At 44.8% G+C, this 13,765-nt stretch overlaps 1 protein-coding gene across 9 annotated transcripts in view; it reads right to left on the bottom strand.

Annotated features, from left to right (window-relative positions):
* NTNG2 (netrin G2) overlaps positions 1 to 13,765 on the bottom strand; it is a 129,014-nt gene that overhangs the window by 31,981 nt on the left and 83,268 nt on the right. For 3 of the 9 annotated variants that reach the window (XM_079962562.1, XM_079962563.1, XM_079962564.1), the window contains exons 5-7: positions 11,225 to 11,245; positions 8,948 to 9,013; positions 6,237 to 6,311 (exon numbers count right to left, since the gene is read on the bottom strand). In XM_079962562.1, the coding sequence (XP_079818688.1) occupies positions 6,237 to 6,311; positions 8,948 to 9,013; positions 11,225 to 11,245 (162 nt within the window). Of the gene's footprint in view, positions 1 to 3,685; positions 3,758 to 6,236; positions 6,312 to 8,947; positions 9,014 to 11,224; positions 11,246 to 13,765 lie in introns of all 9 variants that reach the window. The other 6 variants (XM_079962559.1, XM_079962560.1, XM_079962565.1 and 3 more) reach the window with 4 other exon arrangements.

The following is a 13,765-nucleotide window of genomic DNA, read 5'->3' as shown; positions in this document are numbered from 1 at the left end:
GCACAATTGCACTAATTTCTCACGCTAGCAAGGTTATGCTTAAAATTCTACAAGGAAGGCTCAAGCAGTATGTGGACCGAGAACTCCCAGAAGTGCAAGCTGGATTTAGAAGAGGCAGAGGAACCAGAGACCAAATTGCAAACATGCGCTGGATTATGGAGAAAGCTAGAGAGTTCCAGAAAGACATTTACTTCTGCTTCATTGACTATGCAAAAGCCTTTGACTGTGTCGACCATGGCAAACTATGGCAAGTTCTTAAAGAAATGGGAGTGCCTGATCACCTCATCTGTCTCCTGAGAAATCTCTATGTGGGACAAGAAGCTACAGTTAGAACTGGATATGGAACAACTGACTGGTTCAAAATTGGGAAAGGAGTACGACAAGGCTGCATTTTGTCTCCCTGCTTATTTAACTTATATGCAGAATTCATCATGCGAAAGGCTGGGCTGGATGAACCCCTAGCCGGAATTAAGATTGCCGGAAGAAATATCAACAACCTCAGATATGCAGATGACACAACCTTGATGGCAGAAAGTGAGGAGGAATTAAAGAACCTTTTATTGAGGGTGAAAGAGGAGAGTGCAAAATATGGTCTGAAGCTCAACATCAAAAAAACGAAGATCATGGCTACTGGTCCCATCACCTCCTGGCAAATAGAAGGGGAAGAAATGGAGGCAGTGAGAGATTTTACTTTCTTGGGCTCCATGATCACTGCAGATGGTGACAGCAGCCACGAAATTAAAAGACGCCTGCTTCTTGGGAGAAGGGCAATGACAGGCCTAGACAGCATCTTGAGAAGTAGAGACATCACCTTGCCAACAAAGGTCCGTATAGTTAAAGCTATGGTTTTCCCAGTAGTGATGTATGGAAGTGAGAGCTGGACCATAAAGAAGGCTGATCGCCGAAGAATTGATGCTTTTGAATTATGGTGCTGGAGGAGACTCTTGAGAGTCCCATGGACTGCAAGAAGATCAAACCTCTCCATTCTGAAGGAAATCAGCACTGAGTGCTCACTGGAAGGACAGATTGTGAAGCTGAGGCTCCAGTACTTTGGCCACCTCATGAGAAGAGAAGACTCCCTGGAGAAGACCCTGATGTTGGGAAAGATGGAGGGCACAAGGAGAAGGGGGCGACAGAGGACGAGATGGTTGGATAGTGTTTTCGAGGTTACCAGCATGAGTCTGACCAAGCTGCGGGGGGCAGTGGAGGACAGGAGTGCCTGGCGTTCTCTGGTCCATGGGGTCACGAAAAGTCGGACACGACTAAACAACAACAACAACAATATATATGAATTAATGAATGTATGAGAATCGTGGCAAGAGAAATGTCTGCTAACGTCACATTTCTACCTGTGTTTATTCCCCCACCTGCTCTGCACAGGTGCCACTGAGCCATTTTTCTTTCCTTTACATCTTATTTTTAAAAGCTATTCTTTCTCCACCCTTTTCACTTTTGCAACTTGACAACCAGGTTTGAACCAACCGGGAGAGGAAAGCTTTCTGGAGTCTTGAGCTGGCTTAGCCCTTAAGGCTTAAGGGAATGTGGGAGAAGAAGGGTTAAGAATCACAGGATCAGCTAATTAGGTTTAACTGTGTCAAACCAGGATGGCATATTAGCCTAATTACTCTCGCCCTCTGATTGGCTTGTGGGAGGGGCGGTGTTCCTGGATGCCCTGGGTAAAGGAGCTTCTAATTAAAGCATTTTCATCCCATGTTTCAGCAACTGGCTGTGCCACAACTATGCCACCTTTTTGCACTCAGTGCTGTTTGTTCTCCCTCGCAGATGGTCTGAGGAAAGGGGCTTAGGAGGAGGGGTCCATAGCATGATGGCAAAGCATTCACTTTGCATGCTGAAGGCCCCAGATATAATCCCTATAGGTCTGTTGTAAAAAGATCAGCTACCAGATGTCTGAGACTCTGGAGAGCCACTGCTGGTCAGAGCAGACCAAGCTTCACCAACTTGGTTCTCCCCCCCCCCCCCCCCCGCTCCCCCAGGATGTTGCTGCAATCCACTAACCACCACCCTGGCTGTTGGGCATGCTGGCTGAGGCTGATGGGAGTTGGAATCCAACCACATTTGAAGAGTTGGAGTAGATTATACTGGGGTAACCAGACTTAGTATAAGGCAGATTCCCATAGCACCTTAAAGACCAACTAAGTTAGTTCTAGGTATGAGCTTTCGTGTGCATGCACACTTCTTCAGATACACTGAAACAGAAGTCACCAGACTCTTCTATATAGTGAGAAGGTGGGGAGGGGTATTACTCAGAAGGGTGGTGGGAATGGGTGATTGGCAGATAGCTGTGATGAGCCTGTTGACGACTCTTAACGACTATGTTTTGACTATGGCAGACCAACACGGCTACCTATCTGTAGCAGATTCCCATGTTTGTTATGTTATGTTTTGAGATTGAGGGGTAGGCTTAATGAAACCAGAAATGGACTTAATAGTCACGAAAAAAGCTGTCAATGAGAAGCACCCCCTCCCTTTCTTTCTAAGTTTTAGAGTATAACATTTAGTAAGTTTGTTTTTCTAAATACGGCAGTTCAAGTTCACCTATGAGAACTCCATGCACTACCATGTTCCTCCATGATTTTTCTACCCTGCCTTTAAAGACAATGAGGTTGTTTGCCACCACTACACCTTAGAGCAAACTCCATTATTTAGCTATGCACTAAGCAAAGGTAAGGGACACAGGTGGCGCTGTGGGTTAAACCACAGAGCCTAGGACTTGCTGATCAGAAGGTCGGTGGTTCGAATCCCTGCAACGGGGTGAGTTCCCATTGCTCGGTCCCTGCTCCTGCCAACCTAGCAGTTCGAAAGCATGTCAAAGTGCAAGTAGATAAATAGGTACCACTATGGCGGGAAGGTAAACGGCGTTTCCGTGTGCTGCTCTGGTTTGCCATAAGAGGCTTAGTCATGCTGGCCGCATGACCTGGAAGCTGTACGCTGGCTCCCTTGGCCAATAAAGCGAGATGAGCGCCACATCCCAAAGTCGGTCACGACTGGACCTAATGGTCAGGGGTCCCTTTACCTTTACTTTCCTTTCCTCCAGCATTAAGCCTCACTGGATAATAACCCTGTAGTATCTAACATTATGCAAGAGGGAAAGAACATCTTCATGTCCACTTTCTGTATGCCTCCAATATGCTCCACCTATTTTGCCTTTCCCTCCTGAGCTAAAAAGCTTCAAATGTTGCAACCTTTCCTTGTCAGGCAGCTTGCTCCATCCCCTTCATCATTTTTGGTTGTTGCCCTTTTCTGTACATTTTCCAGCTCTACAATACCCTTTCAAAATCATGACACCCAGAACGATACACAGCATTCCAATCCAAGCACATAAGAAGAGCCTGGCTGCTAGATCAGGCCAAAAGACCCCTATAGTCCAGCATTCTAGTCTCTCAGTGGTCAACCAGATACCCCCAGTGGGAAGACAACAAGCAGAACCTGAGTACAACACCAACACTTTCCTCACTTGCAATTCCCAGAAACAGGTATTCAGAGCCATACTGGCTGCAAGAGTGGAGGTCAATGTCGATTTGTATATAGGTATTTGTGAAAGGCTACCTATTATGACAGGCTTCACACTCCAGTTGAAATTGTTTGGAACAAGCCGAGAATAAAACTCCTGCCTGCCTGATGCCCACCAGCCCTCTTGACGTTGGCTATGAATGTTAGACCTTACCTTGGATGTTTTTGGGAGGCTCCCTTGGCGCAGGCTTGGGTTTCATGACTGGTCTCGCTGAGCTCCTAACAGCTTGGTGTTTCAGCAGTTGGAAAGAATATTTCATTTTAAGGCAGTACTGTGGCTTATTGTAAAATACTTCCAAAAACTACTTAGAAGCAGAATTCACGTATAGCTGGGATGGGTAAAGAGAGAGGTAGAGATGGAGTTTGAGAGATAATGACCTAGTCTGCATAAACACCATACATTTAAAGCACATGTGCACCAAGAACCCTGGGAAGCGTAGCTTGTTAAGGCTGCTGGGAATTGTGAGAGGTAAACTAGAGTTCCCAGGATTCTTTGGGGGGAAATTATGTGCTTTAAATAAATGGTGTGTATATGGCCTGAGACTGAGTCACATCCACGCCGTACAACTAAAGCACATGGCTTTTCCCAAAGAACCCTGGGAACCGTAGTTTACCCACACAGAGCTACAATTCCCAGCACCATAACAAACCACAGTTCCTAGGATTTGGGGAGGGGGAGAGTCATGTGCTTTAAATGCATGCTATGGATGTGACCATATGCTGGTAATTTTTTATGCCTTTGCAAAAAAATTCTTTAAAGCCTAAGATGGGCAGGGGGGACTCCTGGCATTTTGCTACCTGAGGTGCAGAAACAAGATGGTGCCCACTCACCTGTTTCTTCCTTGTATAAGAACTGACCATAATGGCAGTTGTACCTTACTGCAAGATTAGCAGCAATGGGACAGAGTCTGCCATTACTGCCTCCAAGGTGAGTTGAGGACATATAGAGAAGGCAGTGTGAAACACACAGCAGTGGCCTCAAAACACCTTATTATTGACTCCTCCCTGATTCACAACCTATGCCGCCTGAGGCAGCTGCCTCACTTTGCCTACTGGGAGGGCCAGCCCTGTTCCCTCTCCACCGGATTGGATTCTTGTCCTTCCTTTCTTACAAAACAGTGCTCAATATAGATGATGCAACTGTTTCCTTGTACACTCATGTCTACCTACACCAGGGGACAGTAAGCTTTTCTGCCTTCTGCTCTTTTTTTTTTTTTTGACATGCAGAAGGTCCTAGGTTCAACCCTCAGCAGAGGCCACAGCCTCAAACCCTGGAGAGTTGCTGCTAGGCTGTGTAGACAATACTGAGCTTGGTTGACCAATGGTCTGGCTCACTACAAAGCAGCTCCTTGTGTTCTTATTTGGAAAGGGGCCACGTAGCTCAGTGGCAGAGCATATGCCTTGCACACAGAAGGTCCCAGTTTCAATCCCTGACATATATCCAGGTAGGACTGGAAGTGTTTCCTGCCTCAAACCCTGGAGAGCTGCTGCTAGGCTGTGAAGACAATACTGAGCTAGATGGGTCCAATGGTCTGACTTGGTGTAAGGAAGCTTCTCATGTTCTTGTCCTAGAACAGAAAGCACCATAGCACAAACTTGGAAGGGCAAGGGGCGGGTATCATTGCTGATACTTTAATAAATAAATAAACAACCCCAACGGTGATTTTTAGGTCTCTGTGAACCAATGTCAGTCATGCACATTTCAGGCAAGCAGAAAACATACAACAGACTGGGTGCTGGGAACTGCCCTATGCTCTAAACAACTTCTAATCTACATTCCACACTGGTTTATCTTTGCACAAGCAACTATATACAAACTATATACAACTGCCTGGTTTCCATGGCCTTCTCATATCACCACAGTAGTGAGCTGAGAACAGTCACTTCTGCTATTAATCACCACTCTCCTTAGATGCATCTGTCAAAACCCTGAGGTTCAATCCCATCTCACCAGCTGTATGTGCAGGGCACAGTTGAAACCACACAAAAGAATCAAGCCCTGCACTTTGGGGGGGAGGGGTGTCTGTGGAAAGCAAGAGTTAACACATGGAAAGCAAAGCAGGTGTCCTAACAGTTATCAGGTGTGGCCAAATATGTCAACTTCAGCTTCTCACTTTTCCTATCTGAATTTCTGTTCTTTACATTTCTATCTCAGTTTGTGAATTCCCCAACCCCTAATGAAAATGCATCAGCATTTTAGTGCAAATTTCTCCTAATACTGTATCCGATGCAATTTCACCCAATATGCACTTTTTTAGCAATGCAATTTCTCCTAAAGCAATGCATTTCCGTATATTGTTTTTACAAATATATGCATTTATATGCATACTTTACCTCTGGTATATGCATTTTTGTTACATTACTTGGCCGGAAAGCCATCTTGCAAAATTTGGAGAAGTGAGAATTCTGAAGGATGGCTACCTTTGGGTTTGTGTTTCATTTCAGAAAGTGTTAATTGTGAGTTTGGGTTCTAGCCAACTCCAAGCAGACCCACTGAAATGAATGGACAGAAGTTAAGCATGTCCATTATTTTCAATAGGTATACTCTGAGTAGGATTAGCACTGGCAACAACCCTTCACCTTTAAATGCAAACTGAATCAAAATTCTCCTCCATTTCTACTATATGCTGAAGCAGCTCCTAAGCATCACCCCGAGACAGTGGGGCACTAGCTATGACAGCTTGTCTCAGCAGAGTATTTCCTACCTTCAGTTCCTGCATCAGTCTTGGCCGGGGAGGAGCTGGCTTGCAAGGGGGCCACGCCAGAAGAGCTGGTTGTTTCTTGCAAAAGCAATATAGGAGAGCTGTATTATGCTAGGGATTTAAAGCATTGCTACTTGGGTCTTATGGATGACTCAAGAAATATTACACCAGGTGCTTTAGGTGATGAAAATCCACTCTGACTTCCCTATAGCAAAGTCTTTCCCTTTGTAGTGAGGCCATCTGGACCTGCACAAACTCTGCTCATACCCTAAAGCTGCCTGTAGATGGAAGTAGATGAGACCACAAGATTCTGAATTCCACAAGACACCCAGAAATGGGAATCCAGAATCTGATTCCAGAGAGGCCCAGCTCAGCCACAGAAACTAAGCAGAATCCAACAAAGGCTTTGTCGATCCATGCAGGCTTTGTTGGCTCAGCTTTTACAGAACAGGGGAAGTGTGCACTCCCAGAAGCCTCCTGAGCTGATGTGGTGGACAGTGCACCCTACAATGATGATTAAGTCACTGGAACCATGGTGGAACCCACTGGATTCCAGTTTTTCCGAGAAACGTGGTGGCACAGCAGCGGCCATGTATATCAAGGAGGGGCAGTGGCTCAGCCACAATTCCCTGCCAAATGTACCCATGCCATATCCCATGATGCACAAGGATGCATCTCTTCTTGCACACTCCAGCAACACCAACACCAGGAAAGAGCTGGGTTGCTGGGCAAAATATGAATTGCCTGCACCTGCTCCCAGAATGTAATCAAGTGCTATTAATGCTCAACCCCCCACAAGTAGCATGTGGGAAGTCACAAAGAGAGACCTTTGGATCCTGTCACCCCTGACTAGGGATGCAAGGATCTGGTCATCTCTGACAACGGATGGAATAATCAATTTCTTATTTTTCCCATTCTTAAATTTGGCTCTCCAACATTTCTGCAGCAATTTGCAATTTTTCTTTTTAAAACCCCTAATGGAATTTCTCCCAGCATTTTAGTGTGAATTTCCCTTAGAACAGATTTTTATATGTAGTTTTGACTAATACAGGCATTTCTGCAAGCAATTTCTCACAATATGATGCATTTTTATATGTTTATCTCATTAATATATTTATTTTTAGGCACACTTTGCCCTAACATATGCATTTGTGTAAATATTATTTGGTTGTAGAACTGCCTGGCAATTTTTTTTATATATAATTATGAATTTTGAAGGATGCCTGTGTTTTGGTTATTGTATTGTTTCAGAAATCGAAAATTTGATAAATTTGGTTTTAAATGAGAACCTAATCAAATTTCTCCCCTATCTCTAACGCTGACAAAAGAATTTACCCGGCAGCCAGTACTTTCCCCACATCAATTTTATGGGCTATCAGTTTCTGCTGGAAAAGTATAAAAAGGAGTGGCAGAAAAGGGATTAATTTGAAAAACAAAACAAAAAACAAAAACCAAAACTCAATTTAAGTAACCTAAGGAGGAATGTGGAAGGAGACGGGGTCAAGAAGTGTGTTCAGCTGAAAAATCTGAAACGACAGAAACGTAATTTTCTTGCCAGTATGGCTGGATCATAAACAATTTAGAGGGATATACTTTTTCATTATTATTTTTTTAAAAACTTTTTTCATTTTTTTTAAAGCCACACTTTAAAGGTGGATAACAGATCGTGTCCTGTTGAAATGGGAGACAGAAGCCAATTGATATTAATAAGGGCGTTAAATCAGAGTACCATGACAGCCCCCGTCAAATTGGCAAGGGCTTAATTAGAGTCACAATAAAAAGTCACCCCGGAGGCATTTTGCTTTTTAGTCATTCACACACACCTCCACTGGCTCAGCTTTTACAGAACAGGGGGAATTATTAATTCACTTTATCCTGAGATGTTTAGCCTTGTGTCTCGGTGACATTCATGGATGGTTTTACATTGCAATCAGGCAAGCATGAGCGAATGGCAGAGATGGAGATGGGAGCAGCTGGGGCCAGGGTCGGTACCGTGCCTGGCTCCCCCAGGCAGGTGCTAGTGGCTAAACAACCTAGCAGGGCTATCAGCAATGAAGGCTGGTCCATGAGGGTGAGTGAGGCACTGTCTCAGAAACCTCAGCCTGCCCTCATGTGCCTTCGTACCACCACAACTCCTCTGGTTCAGTAGTGGCTGATGCCCACTGAGACTAGTTAGAGTGGAAGGCAGGCAAAGCCAACTAGTATTGTCTCCATCCTCCTCCCTGCTGAGTTCTGCAAGGGCAAAACTGTGAGTAAGGAGGAGGAAATTGGCAGACAATTCTGCTACCCCCTGGACTGGTTATAAATAAGAAAACGGGCAGGTGTAGGCTGGCTGAGGTTGGAGGAGTAGTGTCCCATATTTTGTAAGGGATCAACCTTTATATGACTCTATGAGTCCTTGGCCCCCATACCCACCTCTGCCAATAGATAGCTCTTTTTCCTTGAAAGGCAAAAAGCAGGGATAGGGGAAGATAAAGGTTTAAGCACCTCCTCCTTACCACCATTGGTCTAATGAAATAGCTTCCGAAGCTGCATTTGCTTTTTTTAAACAACAACATAACCCAGAAAATGGCTGGCAATGGGAAGGTCTCTCTGTTTCCTATACTATGCAGTCTGGGGCTGCCTTGGTTGGTTTATTGTTGCTTTTGGGTGTACTGCAGAAAAGCAAGCACTAGCTAAGGAACTAGGAGCATCAAGCTACCTGTAAAATATACCTGTTTTTATCTCTGCCTCTTGCACAGACGCAGAAGGAGGGAGATCAGCTGGTTGCTTAACAGTGGCTGCTCAGAGGGTACAAAAGAATCATACACATACACGCACACGCACATTAAAAGAGAAAGTACAGAGAAAGATTCTCAGCAGTGTTTGAAACTCTTCCCTAGGAAAAGACTAGCATGAAAAATTCTGGAGAAACTTAAAGCACAGTATAACCATCTGTATAACGTCTCATAGATAATTCCTGAGTTAGCAGGGCTATAAAATTAAACCACTTCAACTTGTAGATTAATCAGCTCAGGTTTCAGTTGACTAACTGGCGAGGGCAAATTTTAATCAATGATGTTCACATGTCAACAGTACAACTCAGAGTTACTGCTACAGAACTCCTGGGCATTTCAAAGGATCGTGGGATATTACTTTATATTTTATATTTATATCTTGAGTGTTCTCCAAGAAGATCTAGGAGGTGTCACTGTGAAGTGGGTAAGGCTGAGAGGGAATGACTGGCCACCTAATGAACTTCACGGTCAAAATGGGTACTTGAACCAGAGGCACTGTTTCAGACTAAATTGTGGTGGCTAACCTGTGGCCCTGCACCTCATCAGAGCATCTGTTATTTCGCTCACCTTATCAGAACACCTGCCCTTTTGCCACATCACCAGAGCACCCACCCCTTCACCCATCTCATCATAGCACCCATTTTTTAAGGCGTTACTGCAGCTGCAGCCCTAAAGGAAAAGAAGCTGCACATTATTAATGTGTGCTGTCCTGCCAATGCCCTTCTCTGTATTAATTAGGTCTGAAAACAAACAAGCACTTTTGCTGACAAATGGAAAGAACTGAGCAGAAGCACAATGTAATCCCCCCCCCACGTACCCCAATCCACACCTACAAGGCAAGTGAAGAGGCAAGCTAGTGAGGCTAGAGTCATCCTTCTATGGCATTATTTGTTGCTACTTAACATAGTGAAGCAGCATACAAAGCTGTTGCAGAAGGGAGGGGGCGATGGAAGACTGAACAGCAGAATCAGCTCTAGTAGATCTACATGAGCAAGTAAGGGGATGAGGAGCTTGTGCCTAGCAAACTACAGCTTGGCACCCACCTGGCTGCTGACTTGTAACAAGTGTGGTGGAAGTAGGAGGAGCAGCAATGGTAGTAGTAGTAGGAGGAGCAGCAGTGGTAGTGGTAGTAGTAGGAGGAGCAGCAGTGGTGGTGGTAGTAGTGGTAGTAGTAGGGGTGGTGGTGGTGGTGGTAGTAGTAGTAGTGGTGGTGGTGGAAGTGGTTTTGGGAGTTGTAGTGGTAGTAGCTTTTGTGGTAGTAACTCGCTTTGATCGTTCATTTGCTAACAAAACAAAAATAAGGATTGGGATGGGGAGAGGAGAAAGAAACCATAGGATAGTTTTCTCAGGACTTTTTCTCAAGTTATATTTAAAGTACCAAGCCTTTCCAGCAGTATCTTGGGCCATATTAACAATATACACTTACGGTACAATCCAATGCATGCCTACTCAGAAGTAAGTATTATTGAGCTCATTTGTGAGCATGGGATTGATTGCTATCCACTTATTTGAACCCAATGGATTGTGTCCAATGCAACTGGCATTCAGAGGCATACTGACTCTGCCAGCGGAGGTAGTAGCCATCAACAGCTTAATTCTCCATAAAATTGCCTAATTCTCTTTTAAAGCCATCCAAGTTAGTGACTATTACTATATCTTGTGAGTGTGAATTCCATAGTTTAACTATATGTTGTGTGGAAAAAGTAGGTCCATATACTCAGCTGAAATGTCCCGATATATCTTCCTCTTAATACACAAACACACACACACACACACACACCACGGCACACCTTAGTCTAATGAAAGTGAAAGAGACCAGATTCTGTAGCTGAAAAATCTTAACACAATTTTCTCCTAGTGGCAGCGAGGACTTAATGTCCTGCCTGTGATACTTGAGGGGAAAAGTTCACGGCATCCACTGGTGATTTTGGTAACACGCACACACTTTTATTTCCTTCCCTTCTGCTGTTCTAACAAACCTCATGGGGAGGGAAAAACATGCCAGAGCAGCAGAGACAATGAGGTTACTGAAGTCAAAGGAGGTTCTTTTGACAGGATGGGAAATGAGGCACAATTAGAGGAGCAGACATATTGCCCGGAAGGTGCTAATGGACAGTGAAAACAGCCGCTCTTTCTCCCCATCAAGGAACGTGCACAGGGACCATGCACCAAGCACGTCAAATCCCAGAGTTTCAAGTTTCATTTTCTACTTACTGCCAAAGTTTGGAGCTGCACCTGGAAGAAAAGAAGAAGGGCAAGGGGAAAAAAGAGGGTCAGCAAATACAAAGAAGGGCATGGTGCTAATTAACAGGAAGCTTGCTCATAAGCACACGGATGTTAAGGCAGCTGGCACAGGGCAAAACACAGAGGTGGGGTTTACACCCAGGTAACCTGCAGTGACCTGTGGGGATCAGCCAACTGATAACCTAACTTATTAGCGCTCTTTTACTTTGCCCTGTGTCCGGGTAGGGTCATATATACTTGTCAGTTTTGGCATAACAGCTTATTACTAATAAGTCACATTTCAAGTGCATGAAGTTTAGTACAGTGGTACCTTGTCTTACGGACGGGATCTGTTCTGGAGGCCCGTCCGTAACGTGAAATGCCTGCAACTCAAAGTGCTGTGTCTGCGCAGGTGCGCGGCACAATTTGGCGCTTCTGCGCATGCATGAGCGGCAAAACCCGGAAGTAACCCATTCCGTTACTTCTGGGTTGCTGCAGGGCATAACGCGAAAAGACGCAACATGAAGTGGACGCAACATGAAGTATGACTGAACAATTCTTACTAGTGCTCAGCTAGAATGTGGGGTATGGGTGGGTGGGTAGAGAAGGGACAGGCAGTTTTGCAGAATGCTTCATTAGAATTGCAGTGCTCATGTAAATAATATAAAAATTATTTCCTTTATACCAGTAAGTTATTTTGCTCTTCATGACAGCACCTAGCTAAACGGAGTTGCCTAGATATAATTGTGAAGTCATCAAAGCCAGTATGTGATCCCTGGTTGGTTGGATTAGTGCGGAGGGGGGGGTTATGTGAAGGAAGCAATGGGGGGGGGAATAGTAAAACAGCAGCAGAAGTGAAAAACCATGGGGATATGGTAACTGTAAATAGCTGAGAAGTGTTACAAAACATATTGGATTAAAGACCTGGGGGAGGGTTTGACACCTGCAAAATCACAGTAACTGAGGAGACAATCAGACACAGAGAGCATTCATCTCAGTACTCACTCTTACCACCTTTGTCTTCAAAACAGGCTGTTGTTCCCATGTTACAGATGGTGACTGAGGCTAAGAAACCACCTAGTGAATGGCTGAGATGTCACCCAATGACATCAAGACCAAGAACTTGAACAAAAGTTTTGTTTTGTGGGTTGAGCTGCACGGTTTGACTGTAATGACTCTCTTGACCATGGGTAGGCAAATTAAGGCCCGAGGGCCGGATCTGGCCCAATCACCTTCTCAATCCAGCCCATGGATGGTCCAAGAATCAGCGTGTTTTTACATGAGTAGAGTGTGTGCTTTTATTTAAAATGCATCTCTGGGTTATTGGGGGGGCCTGTCTGGTATTTTTACATGAGTATAGTGTGTGCTTTTATTTAAAATGCATCTCTGGGTTATTTGTGGGGGATAGGAATTTGTTCATTCTCCCCCCCCCCAAAAAAAAAAACATAGTCTGGCCCACCACAAGTTCTGAGGGACAGTGGACTGGCCCCCTGCTGAAAAAGTTTGCTGACCCCTGCAGTCTTGACCTTCAGAGAAGCAGCAGTCTCAGTTTTAGGCACCTCCTGAAAACGTACTTTGGCCCAGGCTTTTGCAAACTCCTAAGCTTGGATTTTTGCTCTACATGGCAGGGTTAATACAGACAGGTCTGCCACAATTATATGTGTGAAGCAACTATTAGAGGACCAGGAGTCCCATCTTAATTTCCTTTGGTTTATCTAACACAGGGAAACTGAGCTATGGCCATTCACAGGTGAAGAGAAAGGTACTAAAGTCCTCCCCCCCCCCATGAAACATAACCTGCAGATTCCCAATTTTCATTTATGATGATGATGATAATAATAATAATAATAATAATAATAATAATAATGAGCTCCTTGCATTTGTTGAGCCTGAGTTATGAGGCAAAATGCATGGGCACCGTTCTTCTCAAATTTGGTGTGAGACTAGCCTGTTCCACCTGTTTCGGTGTTTTGGCTTTGCACACGCCCTAGAAAAATCCCTGTAGACACCCATGCCCTGAGCTTGCAGACTCTGGCTCTACGCAGGACACCTGGGCTCTGTGTTCTGAGTGTGAGAAGCAAGCATAATGGAATAATGGGGAGCCAGCAGCTCCTGGTGCCTGTCAGCACCAAAAAAACTCTCTGTCGCTCCTTTGAAAGATCGTAGGCACTCAGCAGCAGCTGACAAGTTTGTTCCCTTTCAAAGGGCCCACGTCTTCAAGTTCCTGGCAAAAACAAAGCGTTCCTGTCATGGCCTTTTGAGACTGGATTTCTGCTTTGATCACCCTAAAGCCAATACATTTTCACTCAAAGGTGGGAAGGAAGGACGGAACAAAATGTGGCATCTTTGGGAAATGCTTTAGGATGCTTAAAAAGCCAGTGGTGTGGCAGTTGCTCTTCCACCATGACAAAGGCAGGAGGAGAGGTGTGCAGAACTGTGAGCAGAGGGGAGTCCTATTTACCATCATTTGGACCCCCTGGAAAATTCACCAAACCAAATCTGCTGTCACCTGGAACTGGATTTGTGCAGTAC

This window comes from Podarcis cretensis (genome assembly GCF_951804945.1).
Source record: "Podarcis cretensis genome assembly, chromosome: Z".
NCBI classification, from domain to species: domain Eukaryota; kingdom Metazoa; phylum Chordata; class Lepidosauria; order Squamata; family Lacertidae; genus Podarcis; species Podarcis cretensis.
The sequence above is the reverse complement of the archived record's forward strand: the minus strand, read 5'-3'. Positions and strand labels throughout refer to the sequence as shown.